This window comes from Scyliorhinus canicula, chromosome 29, assembly GCF_902713615.1.
Source record: "Scyliorhinus canicula chromosome 29, sScyCan1.1, whole genome shotgun sequence".
In the NCBI taxonomy this organism is placed as follows: Eukaryota; Metazoa; Chordata; class Chondrichthyes; order Carcharhiniformes; family Scyliorhinidae; genus Scyliorhinus; species Scyliorhinus canicula.
The window spans coordinates 9,595,808-9,613,646 of NC_052174.1; the positions used below are offsets into that span (position 1 = coordinate 9,595,808).

The 17,839-nt window shown below is 51.0% G+C and overlaps 1 protein-coding gene across 1 annotated transcript in view; it reads right to left on the minus strand.

Moving 5' to 3' along the window:
• Positions 1-17,839, minus strand: part of LOC119958304 (zonadhesin-like) — a 192,364-nt gene that overhangs the window by 41,137 nt on the left and 133,388 nt on the right. The window contains exons 58-65 of the mRNA XM_038786740.1: positions 16,666-16,807; positions 16,254-16,495; positions 15,642-15,790; positions 15,156-15,284; positions 11,894-12,032; positions 11,069-11,210; positions 3,940-4,136; positions 3,176-3,317 (exon numbers count right to left, since the gene is read on the minus strand). Coding sequence (XP_038642668.1) covers positions 3,176-3,317; positions 3,940-4,136; positions 11,069-11,210; positions 11,894-12,032; positions 15,156-15,284; positions 15,642-15,790; positions 16,254-16,495; positions 16,666-16,807 — 1,282 coding nt within the window. The remainder of the gene's footprint in view (positions 1-3,175; positions 3,318-3,939; positions 4,137-11,068; positions 11,211-11,893; positions 12,033-15,155; positions 15,285-15,641; positions 15,791-16,253; positions 16,496-16,665; positions 16,808-17,839) is intronic.

Genomic DNA, 17,839 nt, shown 5'->3' on the forward strand with positions numbered 1-17,839 from the left:
GGGCAATTTAGCACGGCCAATCCACCCTAACCTGCACAGCTTTGGACTGTGGGAGGAAACCGGAGCACCCGGAGGAAACCCACGCACACACACGGGGAGGACGTGCAGACTCCGCACAGACCGAGACCCAGCCGGGAATCGAACCCGGGACCCTGGCTCTGTGAGGCAACAGTGCTAACTCACCCTGCCGCCATTAAATTTAAATCAGTGGGAGCCTGACTTTAAGATGCCAAATGTTGAGCCTCTCCAAGATGGCGGACGTCATGCGAAATGTAAACGTGGCAGTACGTGCCTGATAGGTTGGATCAATCCCTACCCCATCTATCGAGGGGGCGCGATTAACAGGGCTGCTGATTGTCTAATGGACTAACTCCCACATCTAAATGGAGCTTTCCTCACACGTGGTTGCTTCTGGGATTCAGGGTCGCTTCCCACACCCAACCCCCTCCCCCCACCTCCCCCTCCACTCCCCACCCATCTCCCCCTCCCCCCACCTCCCTCTCCACTCCCCACCCACCTCCCCCTCCACCCCCTCCCCCCACCTCCGCCTCCACTCCCCCCCCACTCCTCCCCCTCCCCTCCCCCGTCCACCACCCCCTCCACTCCCCACCATCCCTCCACTCCCTCCCCTTCCACTCGCTCCCCACCTCCCCCTCCACTCCACCGTCCACTCCCCCATCCACCTCCCCCTCCACACCCCCCCACCTCCCCTCCACTCCTCCCCCCACCTCCCCCTCCACCCCCTTCCCCCACCTCCCCCTCCCCTCCCCGTCCACCACCCCCTCCACTCCCCACCATCCCTCCACTCCCTCCCCTTCCACTCGCTCCCCACCTCCCCCTCCACTCCACCGTCCACTCCCCATCCACCTCCCCCTCCACTCCCCACCATCCCTCCACTCCCTCTCCCTCCTCCCTAAGACGCTCCTTGAGGCAACACTCCTCAGTGCACTTCATCAGGTGGCAAAGCACCTTGGGATGTCTTCCGCCCAGGACAGGCGCTACAGAAATGCAGGTTGCTGATGCTGGGCCGTCGCCTTGCCTCGGCCTCCGTGCTACCTCCATGAGAGTGCCCACGTGCGCAGGCCCAGGCGAGGGCAGAGCACGCTGACCCACAGCCAGGAGGCACGAGTAAGGGTGCCAGGCCGGGGGGGTGGGGGGGGGGGGGGGGTTCCCTACACCAGGGTCTCGTTACCGACAAGCGTGGTATCCATGACAACGGGAGGCATTTCTTTCGTTCCTCTCCTTTGGTCAGTTTGTCAAAGGTTTTTCCCTGGCCTCCTCCCCTCACCCCCTCACCCCCTCTCTCTGTCCCTGTCTCTCACTCTCTCTCTGTCTCTCTCTCTGTCTCTCTCTGTCTGTCTCTCTCTCTCTCTCTCTGTCTCTCTCTCTCTGTCTCTCTCTCTCTGTCTCTCTCTCTCTGTCTCTCTCTCTCTGTCTCTCTCTCTCTCTCTCTCTCTGTCTCTGTCTCTCTCTGTCTGTCTCTCTCTCTCTCTCTCTGTCTCTCTCTCTCTCTGTCTCTCTCTCTCTGTCTCTCTCTCTCTGTCTCTCTCTCTGTCTCTCTCCCTCTGACTCTCTCTCGCTCGCTCTCTGTCTCTGTCCCTCTGTCTCTCTTTCTCTCCCTCTGTCTCTGTCTCTCTCTCTGTCTCTCTCTCTCTGTCTCTCTCTCTCCCTCTCTCTCTCTCTCTCTGTCTCTCTCTGTCTCTCTCTCTCTGTCTCTCTCTGTCTCTCTCTCTCTCTGTTTCTCCTTCTCTCTCTCTGTTTCTCTCTCTGTCTCTCTGTCTCTCTGTTTCTCTCTCTCTCTGTCTCTCTCTCTGTTTCTCTCTCTGTCTCTCTCTCCACCTCTCTCTCTCTGTCTCTCTCTCTGTTTCTCTCTCTGTCTCTCTCTTTGTTTCTCTCTCTGTTTCTCTCTCTCTGTCTCTCTCTCCGTCTCTCTCTCTCTGTTTCTCTCTCTCTCTCTCTCTCTCTGTCTCTCTCTCTCAGTTTCTCTCTCCCTCTGACTCTCTCTCCGTCTCTCTCTCTCTGTTTCTCTCTCTCTCTCTCTGTCTCTCTCTCTCTGTTTCTCTCTCCCTCTGACTCTCTCTCTCTCTCTCTGTCTCTCTCTCTCCCTCTGACTCTCTCTGTCTCTCTCCCTCTGACTTTCTCCCTCCCTCTGTCTCTCTCTCTCCCTCTGTCTCTCTCTCTCTCCCTCTGTCTCTATCTCTCTCTCTCTGTGTCTCTATCTCCCTCTGTCTCTCTCTCTCTCCCTCTGTCTCTCTCTCCCTCCCGCTGTCTCTCTCTCTCTCCCTCTGTCTCTCCCTCTGTCCCTCTGACTCTCTCTTTCTGTCTCTCTCTCTCACCACCCCCTTCCTCTTCCCCATCTTACTTTCTCTCCCCTCTCCCCTTTCTCTCTCTCCACCCCTCTCTCTTTGTTTCTCCCTCTCTCACCTGTGTTGGTCTAACATTGACTGCAACTGGATGCAGTTAAACGAGAAACAGGCTTCGGACACAGGAGATGGTCCAACACTGTTTTATTGAACCTGTTGATTGCTGTACATAATCTGCTGTGGGTTGACACTCTATTAACCTAACTGATAACCTCCTACTGGCTTGACCAGACTAGCTCACTACCACATGGTGATGATGTTCATTGGCCTGTGCACTGCGACTATCTCCCTGGTCATGTCCTGTGAGAGAGAGAGAGAGAGCCACAATGCCCTGTGGGCTTTATAGTGGTGGTATCCTGCCTGGTGATTGGTTGGTCTGTGTCGTGTGTGTTCATTGGTTATCCTGTGTGTCAATCACTGCCTGTCTGCATCTCATTATGTCCATGGGGCTGTTTAGCACACTGGGCTAAATCGCTGGCTTTGAAAGCTGACCAAGCAGGCCAGCAGCACGGTTCAATTCCCGTAACAGCCTCCCCGAATGTGGCGACTAGGGGCTTTTCACAGTAACTTCATTGAAGTCTACTCATGACAATAAGTGATTTTTCATTTTTTCATTCATTCATGAGTGGATATTATGACATCACCCACTCCCCCCCCCCCCCTCTCTCCCCTCGCTTTTCCTACCCCCTCTCTCTCTCCTGTCTCTCCCTCTCTTTCTCTCCCCCCCCCCCCACCACCCCACAAGGCACCGCCCCAGCGACATGCTTCCCGCCTGACGCCACCCATGCTGTCCGCTCTGGCGCCTCTCTTACCAGTTGGGTGGCAGCTGTAGTCGCCGTTAACGAGGCCACAGTATTCCTTCTCGCCGCACGTCCAGGCTTCGCAGGCCGTGCTGTTGTTGCCATGGCACCTGCACCTCAGCGAGCAACCGGGCCCAAAGAACTCGGCGCCGGGCTGTTAGAGCGGGATTGGGAAAGAGAGAAAAGGTGTGAATGAATCCTTTCTGGGCCAAAGGTGTCTAAACCCCGTGTGCAAACAAGGCCCAGGGAGCGGGGGAATCATGGTTCAACGTCAAAGTGGCGGCTGGGACCTCTGAGGGAACTTTGGAGCGCAAGGAGGCCACTCAGCCCCTCAAGCCTGTTTCTCCATCCAATCAGATCATGGCTGGTCCGCGACCTTTGACCGGCCTCCCGCCAGACCAACGGAGGTCGGAAAATCTGTCAGCCTCAGATTTAAAATTGACCATTGGCCCGGCATCAATTGCCACTTGCGGGAAGAGACTCCCGGAAGCAGGAACGCCAACCGGTTCCCCTCCAAGTTAGCGGAAGGGCCGGACCGAGTTGTGATGCACTCTGCGGCGGAATGGCCTGTCACTCCGTCCTTTCAGACCCGCCCTTCGGAAGGCAGCTGGCGGGCTCACGAGTTTCTTTCTGGGCCTGAAGCCTGGCTTTCTGGGCCTGAAGTTCGGCTTCCCTCAGGGGAGTAGGCCCGAAGCCTGCACGGGGGTGGTTGAGGGGGTGGGGGGGCCCGAGTCATCGCGCGAAAAGCCCGGGGGGTCGCGGGGCCCGGGTTGTACCTGGTGGTAAACGTCCTCGTAGGTGCAGCCGCACTGATCTTCACGCACGCACCAGTCCCCGCTCTGGACGTACCCGTCGTCGCACTGACAGCCCTCCAGACAGGGCCCGTCGCAGGGCTGAGGTCGGAGGTCGAGGCACCTGGCCGGGCAGGCCGAGACGCAGGTCCGGTAGTGGCTGTTGACTGGGCAGCGGAGGGCTGCGGAGAATGGGGAGAGACAAGTTACTGCCGAAGCTCAGGAGAACCAGGAGCCGGAGCGGGCCATTCAGCCCCTCGAGCCCGCTCCGCCATTCAGTACCATCATGGCCGATCTCGTTGCGGCGTCATCTCCACCTTTCAGCCCGCTCGCCATGACCCTCCAAACTGTGACTAATTAAAAACCTATCTGTCTCCTCCTTCAATGTGTTTAGTGTCCCGGTGTCCATCACACTCTGGGGGTCGAGAATTGCATCGATTCACCGCCCTTTGAGCGAAGTGATTCCTCCTCATTCTTATTTTAAATCTGCCCTCCCTCGGGCCTGTGTTGTTCCTCGTGTCTTAATAAAGCTCGCAGTCTCAAATGTGGAGAAGATGCTTTATTGTGGGTTCGTTCAGTTTCCAGAGCTCGACCTAGAACTACCTTCCAGTGCTAACTACCAGCTTTGCTTGCCGTGTCCTGCTTACCAGCCCGCCTGCTGTGAAGAGTGTTTTTCACTTCCTGTCCTGATCTATTTATATGGCTCTCCCGTGCTCCCTCTAGTGGTCGCTCAGTTGTGTTGCATCTGGTTAACTTGTGATCACCACATCCCCCTTTTTCTCTTAACATATTTTCTGAACATCGTTAAAGAAAATTGTACATCCTGTCCCAGTGTATTTATAGCTCTCCCGCTCGTGTTTGCTCTGTTGTTTTGTATCTGGTCAATCTACGATCACCACATCCCCCTTTTTCTCATTACATAGTTTCTGTACATCATTAAAGAAATTTTATACAAAACAGTAACTTATGATATGCGTATCTATACAAGTGATGATGCTATTGCCTTAGTTAACAAAGCCAATGTATTTATATGTCCAATCTTAATTAAAACATTTATGAGTCCAAACTTGATGAATTTGTTCAGAGCTTTTTTTTTTCTTTTTGTTGTTGATGACGTGGTGATATTGATATTGCAAGTCCGCTGTGAATGTTGTTGGTGTTCCTTGTTATCTTAAGTACCCAATGCGTCATCCCGAGGTGTCTGCATGGTCACATCACTGATGTTGACTGGCATGGACATTTTTTTTTTTTTTTTTCTGTGCTTGTGGTGTTGATTTATTGTCTCATCCGCCTTGGATGCTGGTGTGCTTGCTCGTTCTGGAGCAGACGTGTGTTTATGCGATTCGTCGTCATCCCATGACATGTTTGTAGTCTTGTCATCGTTTTGCCATGCGCTGTGGCATTGTCCGTCATGTGCCAAGTAGTTCCATTGTGTACAAGTCGTTGTTTCATTGCTGTTGTTTCTGTCGTTCTTGTTTTTGTTGTTTTCGTTGCCGTACTTGTCGCTGTTTTTGTCGTTTCCGTCTTTGGTGTTGGCACTGTCGTTGTTCCTGACTTTGTTGTTCTCGTTGCCGGTCTTGGTGCTGTTTTTGTCGTTTCCGTCTTTGGTGTTGGCACTGTCGTTGTTCCTGACTTTGTTGTTCTCGTTGCCGGTCTTGGTGCTGTTTTTGTCGTTTCTGTCTTTGGTGTTGTCGCTATCTTTGTTCCTGACTTTGTTGTGTTTGTTGCCATTCTTGTTGTTTCTGTCCCTGTCGTTGTCGCTATCTTTGTGCCTGACGTTGTTGTTTGTCTTGTTGCGCTTCATGTTGCTTTTATTCTTGCTGTTGTCGTTCTCGTTTCTGCTGTGCTTCTTGCTATTGTTGTTTGTCTTGTCGCGCTTCATGTTGCTTTTCTTCTTGCTGTTGTCGTTCTCGTTTCTGCTGTGCTTCTTGCTATTGTTGTTGGTCTTGTCGCGCTTCATGTTGTTTTTGTTCTTGCTGTGTTTCTTTTGACTTTTGTTTTTCTTGTTATACTCTGTGAGTGTCCCGAGTGGATAATTTGAGTCATTGAGCATTCCGTCTTGCGAGTGGTGCGAATGATCTGATGTTGCATCGGTGCAGGTGACATCAATCAGTTGTGGAGAATTGGATTCCGCATCTTGCTTTCTTGGTGCTCGTCTTCCGGAGTCAAAGTCTTCTTGATTACATTTGACGCGGTGTCTGTGGACTCTCGGCGCTCCTCTTCTGGAGTCCAAATCTGCATGATTTCAGTTGAGGTGGTTTCTCTAGACTCTTGGTGCTCCGCTTCTGGAGTTAAAATCTTCATGATTTCTGTTGATGTTGTCTCACTGGACTCCAGGTGCTCCTCTTCTGGAGTCAAAATTTGCATGGTTTCTTTTTGTTTGATGTCTCTGGACTCCAGGTGCTCCTCTTCTGGAGTCAGAATCTGCATGGTTTCTTTCGGCATTGTCTCTGTGGACTCCAGGTGCTCCTCTTCTGGAGTCAAAATCTGCATGTTTTCTTTTGGCGTTGTCTCTCTGGGCTCCAGGTGCTCCTCTTCTGGAGTCAAAATCTGCATGTTTTCTTTCGGCATCGTCTCTCTGGACTGTTGGGTGGCCCGACTCTGTGCTTCTGTACAGACAAGCTGAGAACTGTCAGTCTCACTGTGATCCTGTACGTCGAGTGCGAGCACCTTGTCACTGTCTTCGCTCTGTGCTTCGGTACAGACAAGCTGAGAACTGTCAGTCTCACTGTGATCCTGTACGTTGAGTGTGATCACCTTGTCACTGTCTTCGCATGCAGTGGGCAGAGGTGCATTGTCTTCTTCTTGTTCCTGTGAGCGTGTTGGACTTTCATAGTCCGCTCTTTCTTCTTGTTCCTGTGAGCTTGGTAGACTTTCATAGTCTGCTTGCGGTTGCTCAGGTACAGCGGGTTTACCTTCATGGTCTTGTTCATGCTTGGTGTCCGCCCGGGAGTGTTTGCTTGCATCCCTGTTGGAGTCTTTCATCACTCGCACTATGGAGCCTGTCATCGCTCGCTCTGTGGAGTCTTCCTGTGCTCTCTGTGTGGCGTCGTCTTCGTCTAGGGTATTGCTGTCATCCAATGTATCGACGAGCTGCCATGGCATCATGGTGTTGGATTCATCTACCATGAGTAGAGTCGTGTTGAGCTTTGCAACGGTGTCGCTGATGCTGTGATCAGCATGTCCAAATAACTCCTCCATGTCTGAGTAGTATTCTTTGAAACCCATTTCATCTTCGTTGGCTTCTTCTACCACGAGTTGATTCGTGTTGAACTTTGCGACCGTGTCGCTGATGCTGTGATAAGCATATCCGACTGACTCAGCTGTGTCTGAGTAGTATTCTCCGAAAACCAAATCATCCTGGTTGGATTCTTCTACCACGAGTTGGTTCGTGTTGTACTTTGCGACCGTGTCGCTGATGCTGTGATAAGCATATCCGACTGACTCAGTCAGGTCTGAGAGGTAATCGTCGAAAAACAAATCATCTTTTGTTGTTTCGGAATTCTTTTTGTTCGCTTCACTGTGTGTGGTGAAGGCAGCTTTTTCCAAGGTTTTGTGCAAGTTGTTTTTCACTGTTGGTTTAAGTTCAGGCGTTTTTCTGTGTTCTGAGGCAAGAAAATTTGGTTTTACCACTTTAAGTGTCTTGGTTTCAATTTTCGGGCATTTCCCTTTTAAGTGGGCGTGGTCAGGATTCTCAGACGTCATGACGTCACGCGTAGGAACGACTTGCACATGCGCAAATCGGCTTTCTTTCCTTGTGCGGTTCGGTGTCCATTGCGCATGCACGGCTTGCGCATGCGCATGACGGTCCGCGACGAAGACTTTTTTGACTGCGCATGCGCGGCTTGCGCATGCGCATAACGATCGGCGCCGCGATCTTTTGTAAACTGCACATGCGCGACTTCCGGTTCCGGCGCATGCGCGACTTCCGGTTCCGGCGCATGCGCAGACGCGATTTGTAGTTCTTTGCTTACCAGAGACTGCAAAATGTGCTCCGACGCCATTTTATCGCGGATTTCAGCGTTTTTTCTTTCTAAAAGTTGTAAGTTACCTTTTCTTTCCGATCTGGACTGGATTTCAGCGTTTTGGCTTTGTGAGAAATTCTTTTTATTTCTTCTTTTTGATCTGTACTTTTCATTCGCGATTTCTTGCTCTTTTCGTGATTTTCTAAGTTTTGCATCACTCAGTCTCTGTGCAGTTTGGACTCTGAGTATGTCTTGCTGTTCAAATTTCTCACAGTACTCTTCAAATTTGTTTAGTAACGTTTGTAAGCTGTTTTTGTCTTCACCTTTTGAGTATTTAAATCCATTATAAACTTTCCTAGCTTCATGTCCTTCGATGAGGATTGCTATTTTAATTTCGTCTGAGGCTGCTGCGGCATCATATGCTATGATACCGAAATCGAACATTTGTTTAAACCTTTCCCAGACACTTCTTACTTTTCCAGTCGTGTCCAGGTGAAGTGGGTATCCAAGGCACATCCTCTCATCAGCAATGTCTTCCCAAGTCGAATGTCCAGCAGGAGATCTCCATGCCATTCTTGGTTGAGATTTCCATGCCATTTTTTTTTTTTGTTTTCTGTATCTGCAGCTGAGTTGTCCTGTCATAAGCGTCTGAAATCACTCCTGGGTACCATGTGTTGTTCCTCGTGTCTTAATAAAGCTCGCAGTCTCAAATGTGGAGAAGATGCTTTATTGTGGGTTCGTTCAGTTTCCAGAGCTCGACCTAGAACTACCTTCCAGTGCTAACTACCAGCTTTGCTTGCCGTGTCCTGCTTACCAGCCCGCCTGCTGTGAAGAGTGTTTTTCACTTCCTGTCCTGATCTATTTATATGGCTCTCCCGTGCTCCCTCTAGTGGTCGCTCAGTTGTGTTGCATCTGGTTAACTTGTGATCACCACAGGGCCTAAAACTAAGGCTTCTGGTTTTAGAATGTTCTAACAAGGGGAAACATCCGCTCTACCTCCACCCTCGCCATCCCCTCTCCTATACCTCAATTAGATCTCCTCTCCTTCTTCTAAACTCGAGACTGAAAGGTCGCGCTCCATCGAAAGGTGGGGAGGGGGGGGGGGGGGGGGAATTATGGCTGCAGGAAAAGGTCATGTGACGAGGCCTCCAGGGTCATGTCCAGCTACGGTTGGCAACGGTGCAGTTTTACTCCAGAAATTCCTTCCCAAAGAGTTGAATGAATTCAGCGCCCCGCAAGGGGGCGAGCAGGGACCCGGAGTGATTCGCGCAGCTTTAGCTGAGGATACGCGGCCCCCGCACCTCCGGGTCAGAGGCCACGCATGCTCACGGCGGCGGCCTCCAGCGGCCAGGGCGAGCTCCATGTCGGACCGTGGAACCATACCAAAAAAAGAGACCCCCCCCCATCCGATCGGCCGCGCGCCCCTCTCAACCCCCCGCCCATTTAACCCCCCAGCAGCCTATATGCCCCCCCCCCCCGATCTCCGAGTCGCCCGCCCCTGACCGGCGTAGAGAGCACAAGGGCAGGACGCAGAGTCTTACGTACGGGGAAAAGTTCTGTTCCTCCGACGACACTGAAGACGCTCGACACCATTCAGAACAAGACAGCCAACTTGTGGATTGACGCCCCATCCACCATCTTAAACATCCATTCCCTCCCCCACCGACGCACAGTGGCAGCCGTGTGTACCGTCTACAAGATGCACTGCAGCAACTCACCAAGGCTCCTTAGGCAGCACCTTCCAAACCCACCACCTCTACCATCTAGAAGGACAAGGGCAGCAGATACCTGGGAACCCCACCACCTGGAGGTTCCCCTCCCAGTCACTCACCACCCCGACTGGGAAATATATCGGCCGTTCCTTCACTGTCGCTGGGACTCCTTCCCTAACAGCACAGTGGGTGTAACCTACACCCACTGCAGCGGCTCAAGAAGGTGGCTCACTTACCTCCTTCCCAAGGGGTAATTAGCATTGGGCAATAAATGCTGGGCCTGGCCAGCGACCACCCACATCCCCCGAGTGTCATGGCAATGTCACTTTAAGAAATGTTTGTCCTCTCAAGTGGTTGCAGTGATGTCATTGTGTGGGTGGAGCTGGGCTCTGCTCTGCTTTTTACTTTCCCTTTGAGCTGGAAGCTGTTTTTGACTCTCACATTAGTTTCATTTTCAGCTGGGGACCTGCATTCAAACCCAAGGAGGTGTATTTTGGTCTCTCTCTGCATGCTAAAGAATGTCTCCCGATCACTTGATGATTTCAAAGTAATACCTGTTTCTGTGAAGAATGCAAACCCAGTGGACGCGATTCTCCGAAATGGAGACTAAGTGTTTGCGCCGGCCAGCACGGCGCTGGAGAGGTTCACACCGCTCCAGCCTCCCTTCCCGGTGCGAAATGGCCGCTGCGCATGCGCAGTTGGGGTGCACCACACCGCGCATGCGCGGGAGACTTCTTCAGTGTGCCGGCCCCGACGCAACATGGCGTGGGGGTTCAGGGGCTGGCGCGGAACAAAGTAGGCCCGGTTGGCCCCGATCGCGGGCCAGACCCCATCGGAGGCCCCCCCGATGAAGGAGCGCTTTTCCCCACCCCACAGGCGTGAGCAGGGCTTAACGGCACTGGCGGGACTCTGCCGTTCCCGCACGACCACTCGGCCCATCCTGGCCGGAGAATCGGCGGCGGCGCAAATGGCGCCGATTCTCCACACCTCGGAGAATCGCGCTCCGGCGGTGTGGCGCAATTGCGGCGATTCTCCGGCCCGGTACGGGGCCTGGGAGAATCGCGGCCACTGTGTTTGTTAAAAAGAGTTTTTGACTTATGGATGTTGTTAGGAAAGTTACTAAGGGTTACCTATATGGGGGGCTCTTCTGTTGGTAGTTGATAAGATGTTTACTGTGTGTTTATACAATGTTAACTGGATTCATAGAATAAATATTGTTTTTGTTTAAACATACTTTAGTTCTCTGTGGCATCACATCTGTAAAGTGGACCCTTGTGTTCCCCTTAACCAAAATTTGTGGGCAGGTGAACTGTAAGGTATACTTTTGTGTTCTCGAAACCCTGGCCCATAATAGGAGTGAATTAGAAAATGGAAACACAGGCCTTGGAAACTGGAATAATCTTTAACAGCCCGGTGCCCGCTCGCCGGGATACGTACGGCAGAAGGTTTCGTTCCTCCAGGGTCGGATGGTTACCCCGCGTTGCTGACAGGCGTCGACGTAGGCCTCTATCGCCTGGCACAGCTGCTGCTTGGCGCCTTCCAGCTCGCACATGTCGTAGACGCAGTCTCTGAAGAAGGCCTGGGAAAGGGTCAAACAGAACAGGGGGTGGGGGTGATACATCTGTGTGTGTGTTTGCGCAGTCTCTTTGGAAAGAGGCGGAATGAGAGACAGAGTGAACAGGAAGTTACAAAGCCCAGGCATCCCCCAAATCTCACAATCCTGGAACGCCCCTCGCTGACAGCACAGTGGGTGCGCCTACACCGCATGGGCTGCAGTGGGTTCAAGGTGGCTCCTCTCCACCACCTTCCCGAGGGGCAATTAGGGATGGCCGACAGATGTTGGCCAAGCTGGTGGCGCTCACATACCGCTGACGAGTGCGACGAGCCATCGGGGTAGCTTCGCAGAGAGGGAGAGGAGAGGTATGGGCAGTTTTGTGTCACGATTACACGTTTATGTTCGGATCCAAAGCTGGATAAAACCAAATCGGCACTATCAATCTTATACTCTGACATTCAAGGTTCACGTGCGGTACATGGCAAAACTGTCAGGCAAACTGTGGTCGAACACAGAATACATGACAGTTGCGACCAAAACAGATACCATGGATTTCTCAACCGACCACCCAGGCTCCAGTCACTCTGTGAGCCCTCCGATCTCACAGAAAATTCACCTTCCTTCCGAGGATTTTCAATCTCCCTATTCGGGTTCACTGGAATTCATTAGGAACCATTAATGACGGCTGGAGGCGTGTGCAAGCTCACCATGGGGTCAATCCTGTAGTGGCAGCTGGCGAACGGACCGTGTGAGTTCAACAGTATCCCACAGTAGGACGGCCCTTCGTAGGTCTCTTCCTCTGCCTCAGTGCAGTTTGGTCTCGTCTCAGAGTCAGGATGGGTGCAACTGAAATAGAAAAGACGCGCCCTATTTTTCTTTTGCTGGATATTAGAAGGAGCTGGCCAAGGCTCCAGTTAAACGTTTGATAAGACAATCCCCTCACCAAAATATTCCCCCTTTGGTTCCCTCCCGTGAGGTAAGTCGACCTTTAGTACCTCACCTGTTTCAAGAGAATGTTGGCATTGTCTAGATGATTTTTGAGCTAGTTGACCACATATAGAGGGGGAGGGGATCATCAGGAGGTCAAATCTGTCACATCTAGACACAGGCACAATATTATGAGATGTGACTGTAGCTATATTGCCTGTAACTACAGTCAGGTTTCAGGTGCCTGTGTGTATTACTCCGCCTGTGCTGCTGATAACTACAGCCCAAGTGTATGTGCATGTCTAATTGTATTTGCATTTCCTGTAGCTACAGTCAGGGTGCAGGCACCTATCTGTATATCTATGCGTGTGTTTACTGTGACTACAGTTGGGATGTGAATGCCTGTCTGTATAACTGTACCTGTGTTTCCTGTAATTACAGTCAGGATGTGAATACTTGTCTGTATAACTGTAATAACTGTATCTGTGTTTAATGTAACTACAGTAAGGATGTAGGTGCCTGTCTGTGTAACTGTATCTGTATTTCCTGTAATTACAGACAGGGTGAATTTGCCTGTCTGTATAACTGTATCTGTATTTCCTGTAATTACAGACAGGGTGAATTTGCCTGTCTGTATAACTGTATCTGTATTTCCTGTAAGTACAGACAGGGTGAATTTGCCTGTCTGTATAACTGTATCTGTATTTCCTGTAATTACAGACAGGGTGAATTTGCCTGCCTGTATAACTGTGTCTGTATTTCCTGTAATTACAGACAGTATGAATTTGCCTGTCTGTATAACAGTATCTGTATTTCCTGTAATTACAGGCAGTGTGAATTTGCCTGTCTGTATAACTGTATCTGTATTTCCTGTAATTACAGACAGGGTGAATTTGCCTGTGTGTATAACTGTATCTGTATTTCCTGTAATTACAGACGGTGAATTTGCCTGTCTGTATAACTGTATCTGTATTTCCTGTAATTACAGACAGTATGAATTTGCCTGTCTGTATAACTGTATCTGTACTTCCTGTAATTACAGACAGGGTGAATTTGCCTGTCTGTGTAACTGTATCTGTATTTCCTGTAATTACAGACAGTATGAATTTGCCTGTCTGTATAACAGTATCTGTATTTCCTGTAATTACAGACGGTGAATTTGCCTGTCTGTGTAACTGTATCTGTATTTCCTGTAATTACAGACAGGGTGAATTTGCCTGTCTGTATAACTGTATCTGTATTTCCTGTAAGTACAGACAGGGTGAATTTGCCTGTCTGTATAACTGTATCTGTATTTCCTGTAATTACAGACAGGGTGAATTTGCCTGTCTGTATAACTGTATCTGTATTTCCTGTAATTACACACAGGGTGAATTTGCCTGTCTGTATAACTGTATCTGTACTTCCTGTAATTACAGACAGTATGAATTTGCCTGTGTGTATAACTGTATCTGTATTTCCTGTAATTACAGGCAGTGTGAATTTGCCTGTCTGTATAACTGTATCTGTATTTCCTGTAATTACAGACGGTGAATTTGCCTGTCTGTATAACAGTATCTGTATTTCCTGTAATTACAGACAGGGTGAATTTGCCTGTCTGTATAACTGTATCTGTATTTCCTGTAATTACAGACAGGGTGAATTTGCCTGTCTGTATAACTGTATCTGTACTTCCTGTAATTACAGACAGTATGAATTTGCCTGTGTGTATAACTGTATCTGTATTTCCTGTAATTACAGGCAGTGTGAATTTGCCTGTCTGTATAACTGTATCTGTATTTCCTGTAATTACAGACAGGGTGAATTTGCCTGTCTGTATAACTGTATCTGTATTTCCTGTAATTACAGACAGTATGAATTTGCCTGTCTGTATAACTGTATCTGTATTTCCTGTAATTACAGACAGTATGAATTTGCCTGTCTGTATAACTGTATCTGTATTTCCTGTAATTACAGGCAGTGTGAATTTACCTGTCTGTGTAACTGTATCTGTATTTCCTGTAATTACAGATAGGGCGAATTTGCCTGTCTGTATAACTGTATCTTTATTTCCTGTAATTACAGAGAGGGTGAATTTGCCGGTCTGTATAACTGTATCTGTATTTCCTGTAATTACAGACAGGGTGAATTTGCCTGTCTGTATAACTGTATCTGTATTTCCTGTAATTACAGACAGTATGAATTTGCCTGTCTGTATAACTGTATCTGTATTTCCTGTAATTACAGACAGGGCGAATTTGCCTGTCTGTATAACTGTATCTGTATTTCCTGTAATTACAGACGGTGAATTTGCCTGTCTGTATAACTGTATCTGTATTTCCTGTAATTACAGACAGTATGAATGTGCCTGTCTGCATAACTGTATCTGTATTTCCTGTAATTACAGACAGGGTGAATGTGCCTGTCTGTATAACTGTATCGGTATTTCCTGTAATTACAGACGGTGAATTTGCCTGTCTGTATAACTGTATCTGTATTTCCTGTAATTACAGACAGGGTGAATTTGCCTGTCTGTATAACTGTATCTGTATTTCCTGTAATTACAGACGGTGAATTTGCCTGTCTGTATAACTGTATCTGTATTTCCTGTAATTACAGACAGGGTGAATTTGCCTGTCTGTATAACTGTATCTGTATTTCCTGTAATTACAGACGGTGAATTTGCCTGTCTGTATAACTGTATCTGTATTTCCTGTAATTACAGACAGGGTGAATTTGCCTGTCTGTATAACTGTATCTGTATTTCCTGTAACTACAGTCACAATGTAGGTCTCTGTTTTGATGGCGATTTGCAATTACAGTCAGAAGGAACATCTCCCACGTTATCTCCTGTCTGTACGGAAAGAATAGGAGTCGCTGCGATAGAATGTGCCAACAATAAAACACCTGGACCAACAACACCTGGATTGAACAGGTCTGAACAGAACTGGATTGTATCCAGTGTCAATGGCGGCCAACGCTGGGCAGTACAGATTCCAAACGTTACCAATCCCGGCTGTCATTCCAAAGAAGCGGAATGGTTCAGCGTCAGGAATGACTCACTTCTCTCCCACGTTCCAGCTGTTCGCAAAATCATTGACGCCTTTCACAAACTGTCCCTCCGGAGTCCGGAAATCGTCGCCGGGAATTCCATTGTAGTCACCGCACAGTCCGCACGTCTGGCCGGCGTAGCTGGGACAGAGAGGCCAAGGCGTTAGAAGTGAGCACGACACAAATGTAACGGAGAACATGAAATATAGTTTACCCCACACCCCTCACTGTATCACTGATATACCCCACACCCCTCACTGTATCACTGATATACCCCACACAGGTTCATAAGATGAACCCCTCTCAGCCCACGATGAACCTGGTGAACCTTTCGTGGGCGCCTTCTGGTGAAAGTGCACCCCTCCTTAACACGGACAAAATGGCCTGGGATGTGGGCCTTATAACCTCCTCGTTGCTAAGCACTCTAGAGCAGAGGTGATCGACTGACACCCACTGGGGCCTGCACTTGACGTTTGACCATCCTCCAGTTCCACTCACTTGCTTTGAACTTTGACCTCTGCGTGGTGGCGGCCATCATATCTCACCGTCAGGCCGAAGCCTGTTTCTATGGTGACGTGCTTGCCAGACAGGCTGACTGACAGCCCGTCGACCGGTTCGCTGGGGAGGGTCACCCTCTTTCCACCGACCTGGGGGGGTGAACACAGAAACGGCGGTTAGTCTGGAAGGAAATGGCAGCCCAGTATTCCACCCCCCCCACCCCCCCGCCCCCCACCCCGACTCTCTCTTTCCCACCCCCTCCCCAAGTGCCCGCCTGAGCCTACTGTTGCAACTGAAGGAAGAATCGCAGCCACAGGATCGCAGAACGGGTGCCGCCCAGAATGAGGCCGCTCGGCCCATCTGGACTGTGTCGGCTCCCTCCGCAAGCGCAGGCCAGCCCTGCCTGTGCCCCCTCAGCTCCGCAATCTCTTTCGTCTTCCTCTTCGGAGCTCAATCCAGTTCCCTCTGGATTGGGTCTGCCTCCGCCGCAGTCTCAGACAGCGCATTCCCGATCCCAACAACCTCCTCCCCCCCCCCCCCCTCTGACAAGGAGGCCATTCAGCCCATCGAGCCAGCACCGACCCTCTGAGGGAGCTCCCCCTCTCCTCTCACCTGGACCGCCTTGTTCCCGAGTATGGAGACGGTGACGTTGTAGACGCTCACGTGGACCGCTCGGACGTAAGACACGGACGTGCGCCCGTGGCGATGCTCGTTGGCCGTGAGGACGGTGAACGGGGTGCGGCTGGAGTTACAGCTCTCGGCCAGCACGTAGGTGCAGTTCCCTTGGAAACTGAACTTCCTCTTGTCGAAGGTGGTGTAGTGAGGGTCTCCGGACGCCGTGCACGTGGACCAACCTGGGGAGAGGAGGGCGAAGGCCGTCATTCCCGCATTTCCAATGCCGGAGTAGTTTCCGCGGCAACAACGAACCGGGGAGAGTGGGTGGGAGAACATCGGAGTCAGAATGGGAGCAGGCGGAGGTCGGGTTACGATGTAAGTAAGGGTTAAACCCTCGGTTTCTCTTTACCTTTAGGGTAACATCCCCGGACTCCTCCCTGGTGGCCGCAGTACTCGTCCGGAGCACAGCTGGTATCCGTACACTGGACGTTGTTGCTGGACAGACACTGACACACCTGGTTACAGGCCTCGGCCCAGACCATCTCGCCGGGCTGCAAACACACAGAGAGAGAGAGAGAGACTCAAGTTACAACTGACCTGCCCAGGAAGGGAAGGAAAGGACAGTGGACACAGGGGAGAGAGGCCCTGGTCCCCGAGAGCCGTAGGCCGCTCTCCCCCCCATTTTCCTTTGAGAGAGGGCTGACTGGTGGCGATAGAACCTGAGGGCCACCCACATCTCAGCCGTCCGGCCAACTGAGCTGACCGACCCGCGGAGAAGGCCCATTGTGTGAGAGAGAGAGAACGTACTGACAAACCTGCACTGCCTCCCCCCACCCCCTCAGGACATCCTGTGAAGTTCTTGGAGTTAAACATTCCGTTTTGCCGGTGCCCGGATGGGGGGGGGGGGGAGGGGGGGGGGGGGGTGTTTCCCGACGGCGTGGGGCTGCCCCACAATGGGGAGACCCCATTGACCGGCCGGCGTAACGGGGAATCCCGCCGGCGGGTCGGAGCAGAAATGTGGCGGGGCGGAGAATCCAGCCTCGTTCGTTTGCCGACCCTTTATTACTCCCTTCCCAGCAGACTCCCTCTGCTGGTATTTGTGCGTCTGTGTGTGTGTGTGTGTGTGTGTGTGTGTGCGGTCACCTCAAGTGGCCAAAATTCACTTTGCAACCAATGAAAACACCTTCGGATTGTATTCGCCGCTGCGATTGGGGGGGGGGGGGGGGGGGGGGGGGAACGCAGGAGCCAATTTGTGCACAGCAAGATCCCACGCGCAGAGATGCGACAGTCACCGAATCAATAATGGTTTTAGTGATTTGTTGGAGGCGATGGAGTCACCAGAGGGAAGCCCATAAATCGTTGAAATATTCCCTTGGGAGCATTTTCATCCACCTGAGAAGGTAGATTGTGTCTGGTCTTCATGTGTCCTCGAGAAACAGCATCTCCGACAGTGCAGCATTCCCTCAGTCCGGAGCTGGATTATCGGCCTAGATTTCACCCCCCCCGTCTCTGGTTGGGATTTCAACCCACCGGAGAGGGGTTCATATTCCCGGGTTTTCCCGGGATGTCTCGGTTGCCCCCTT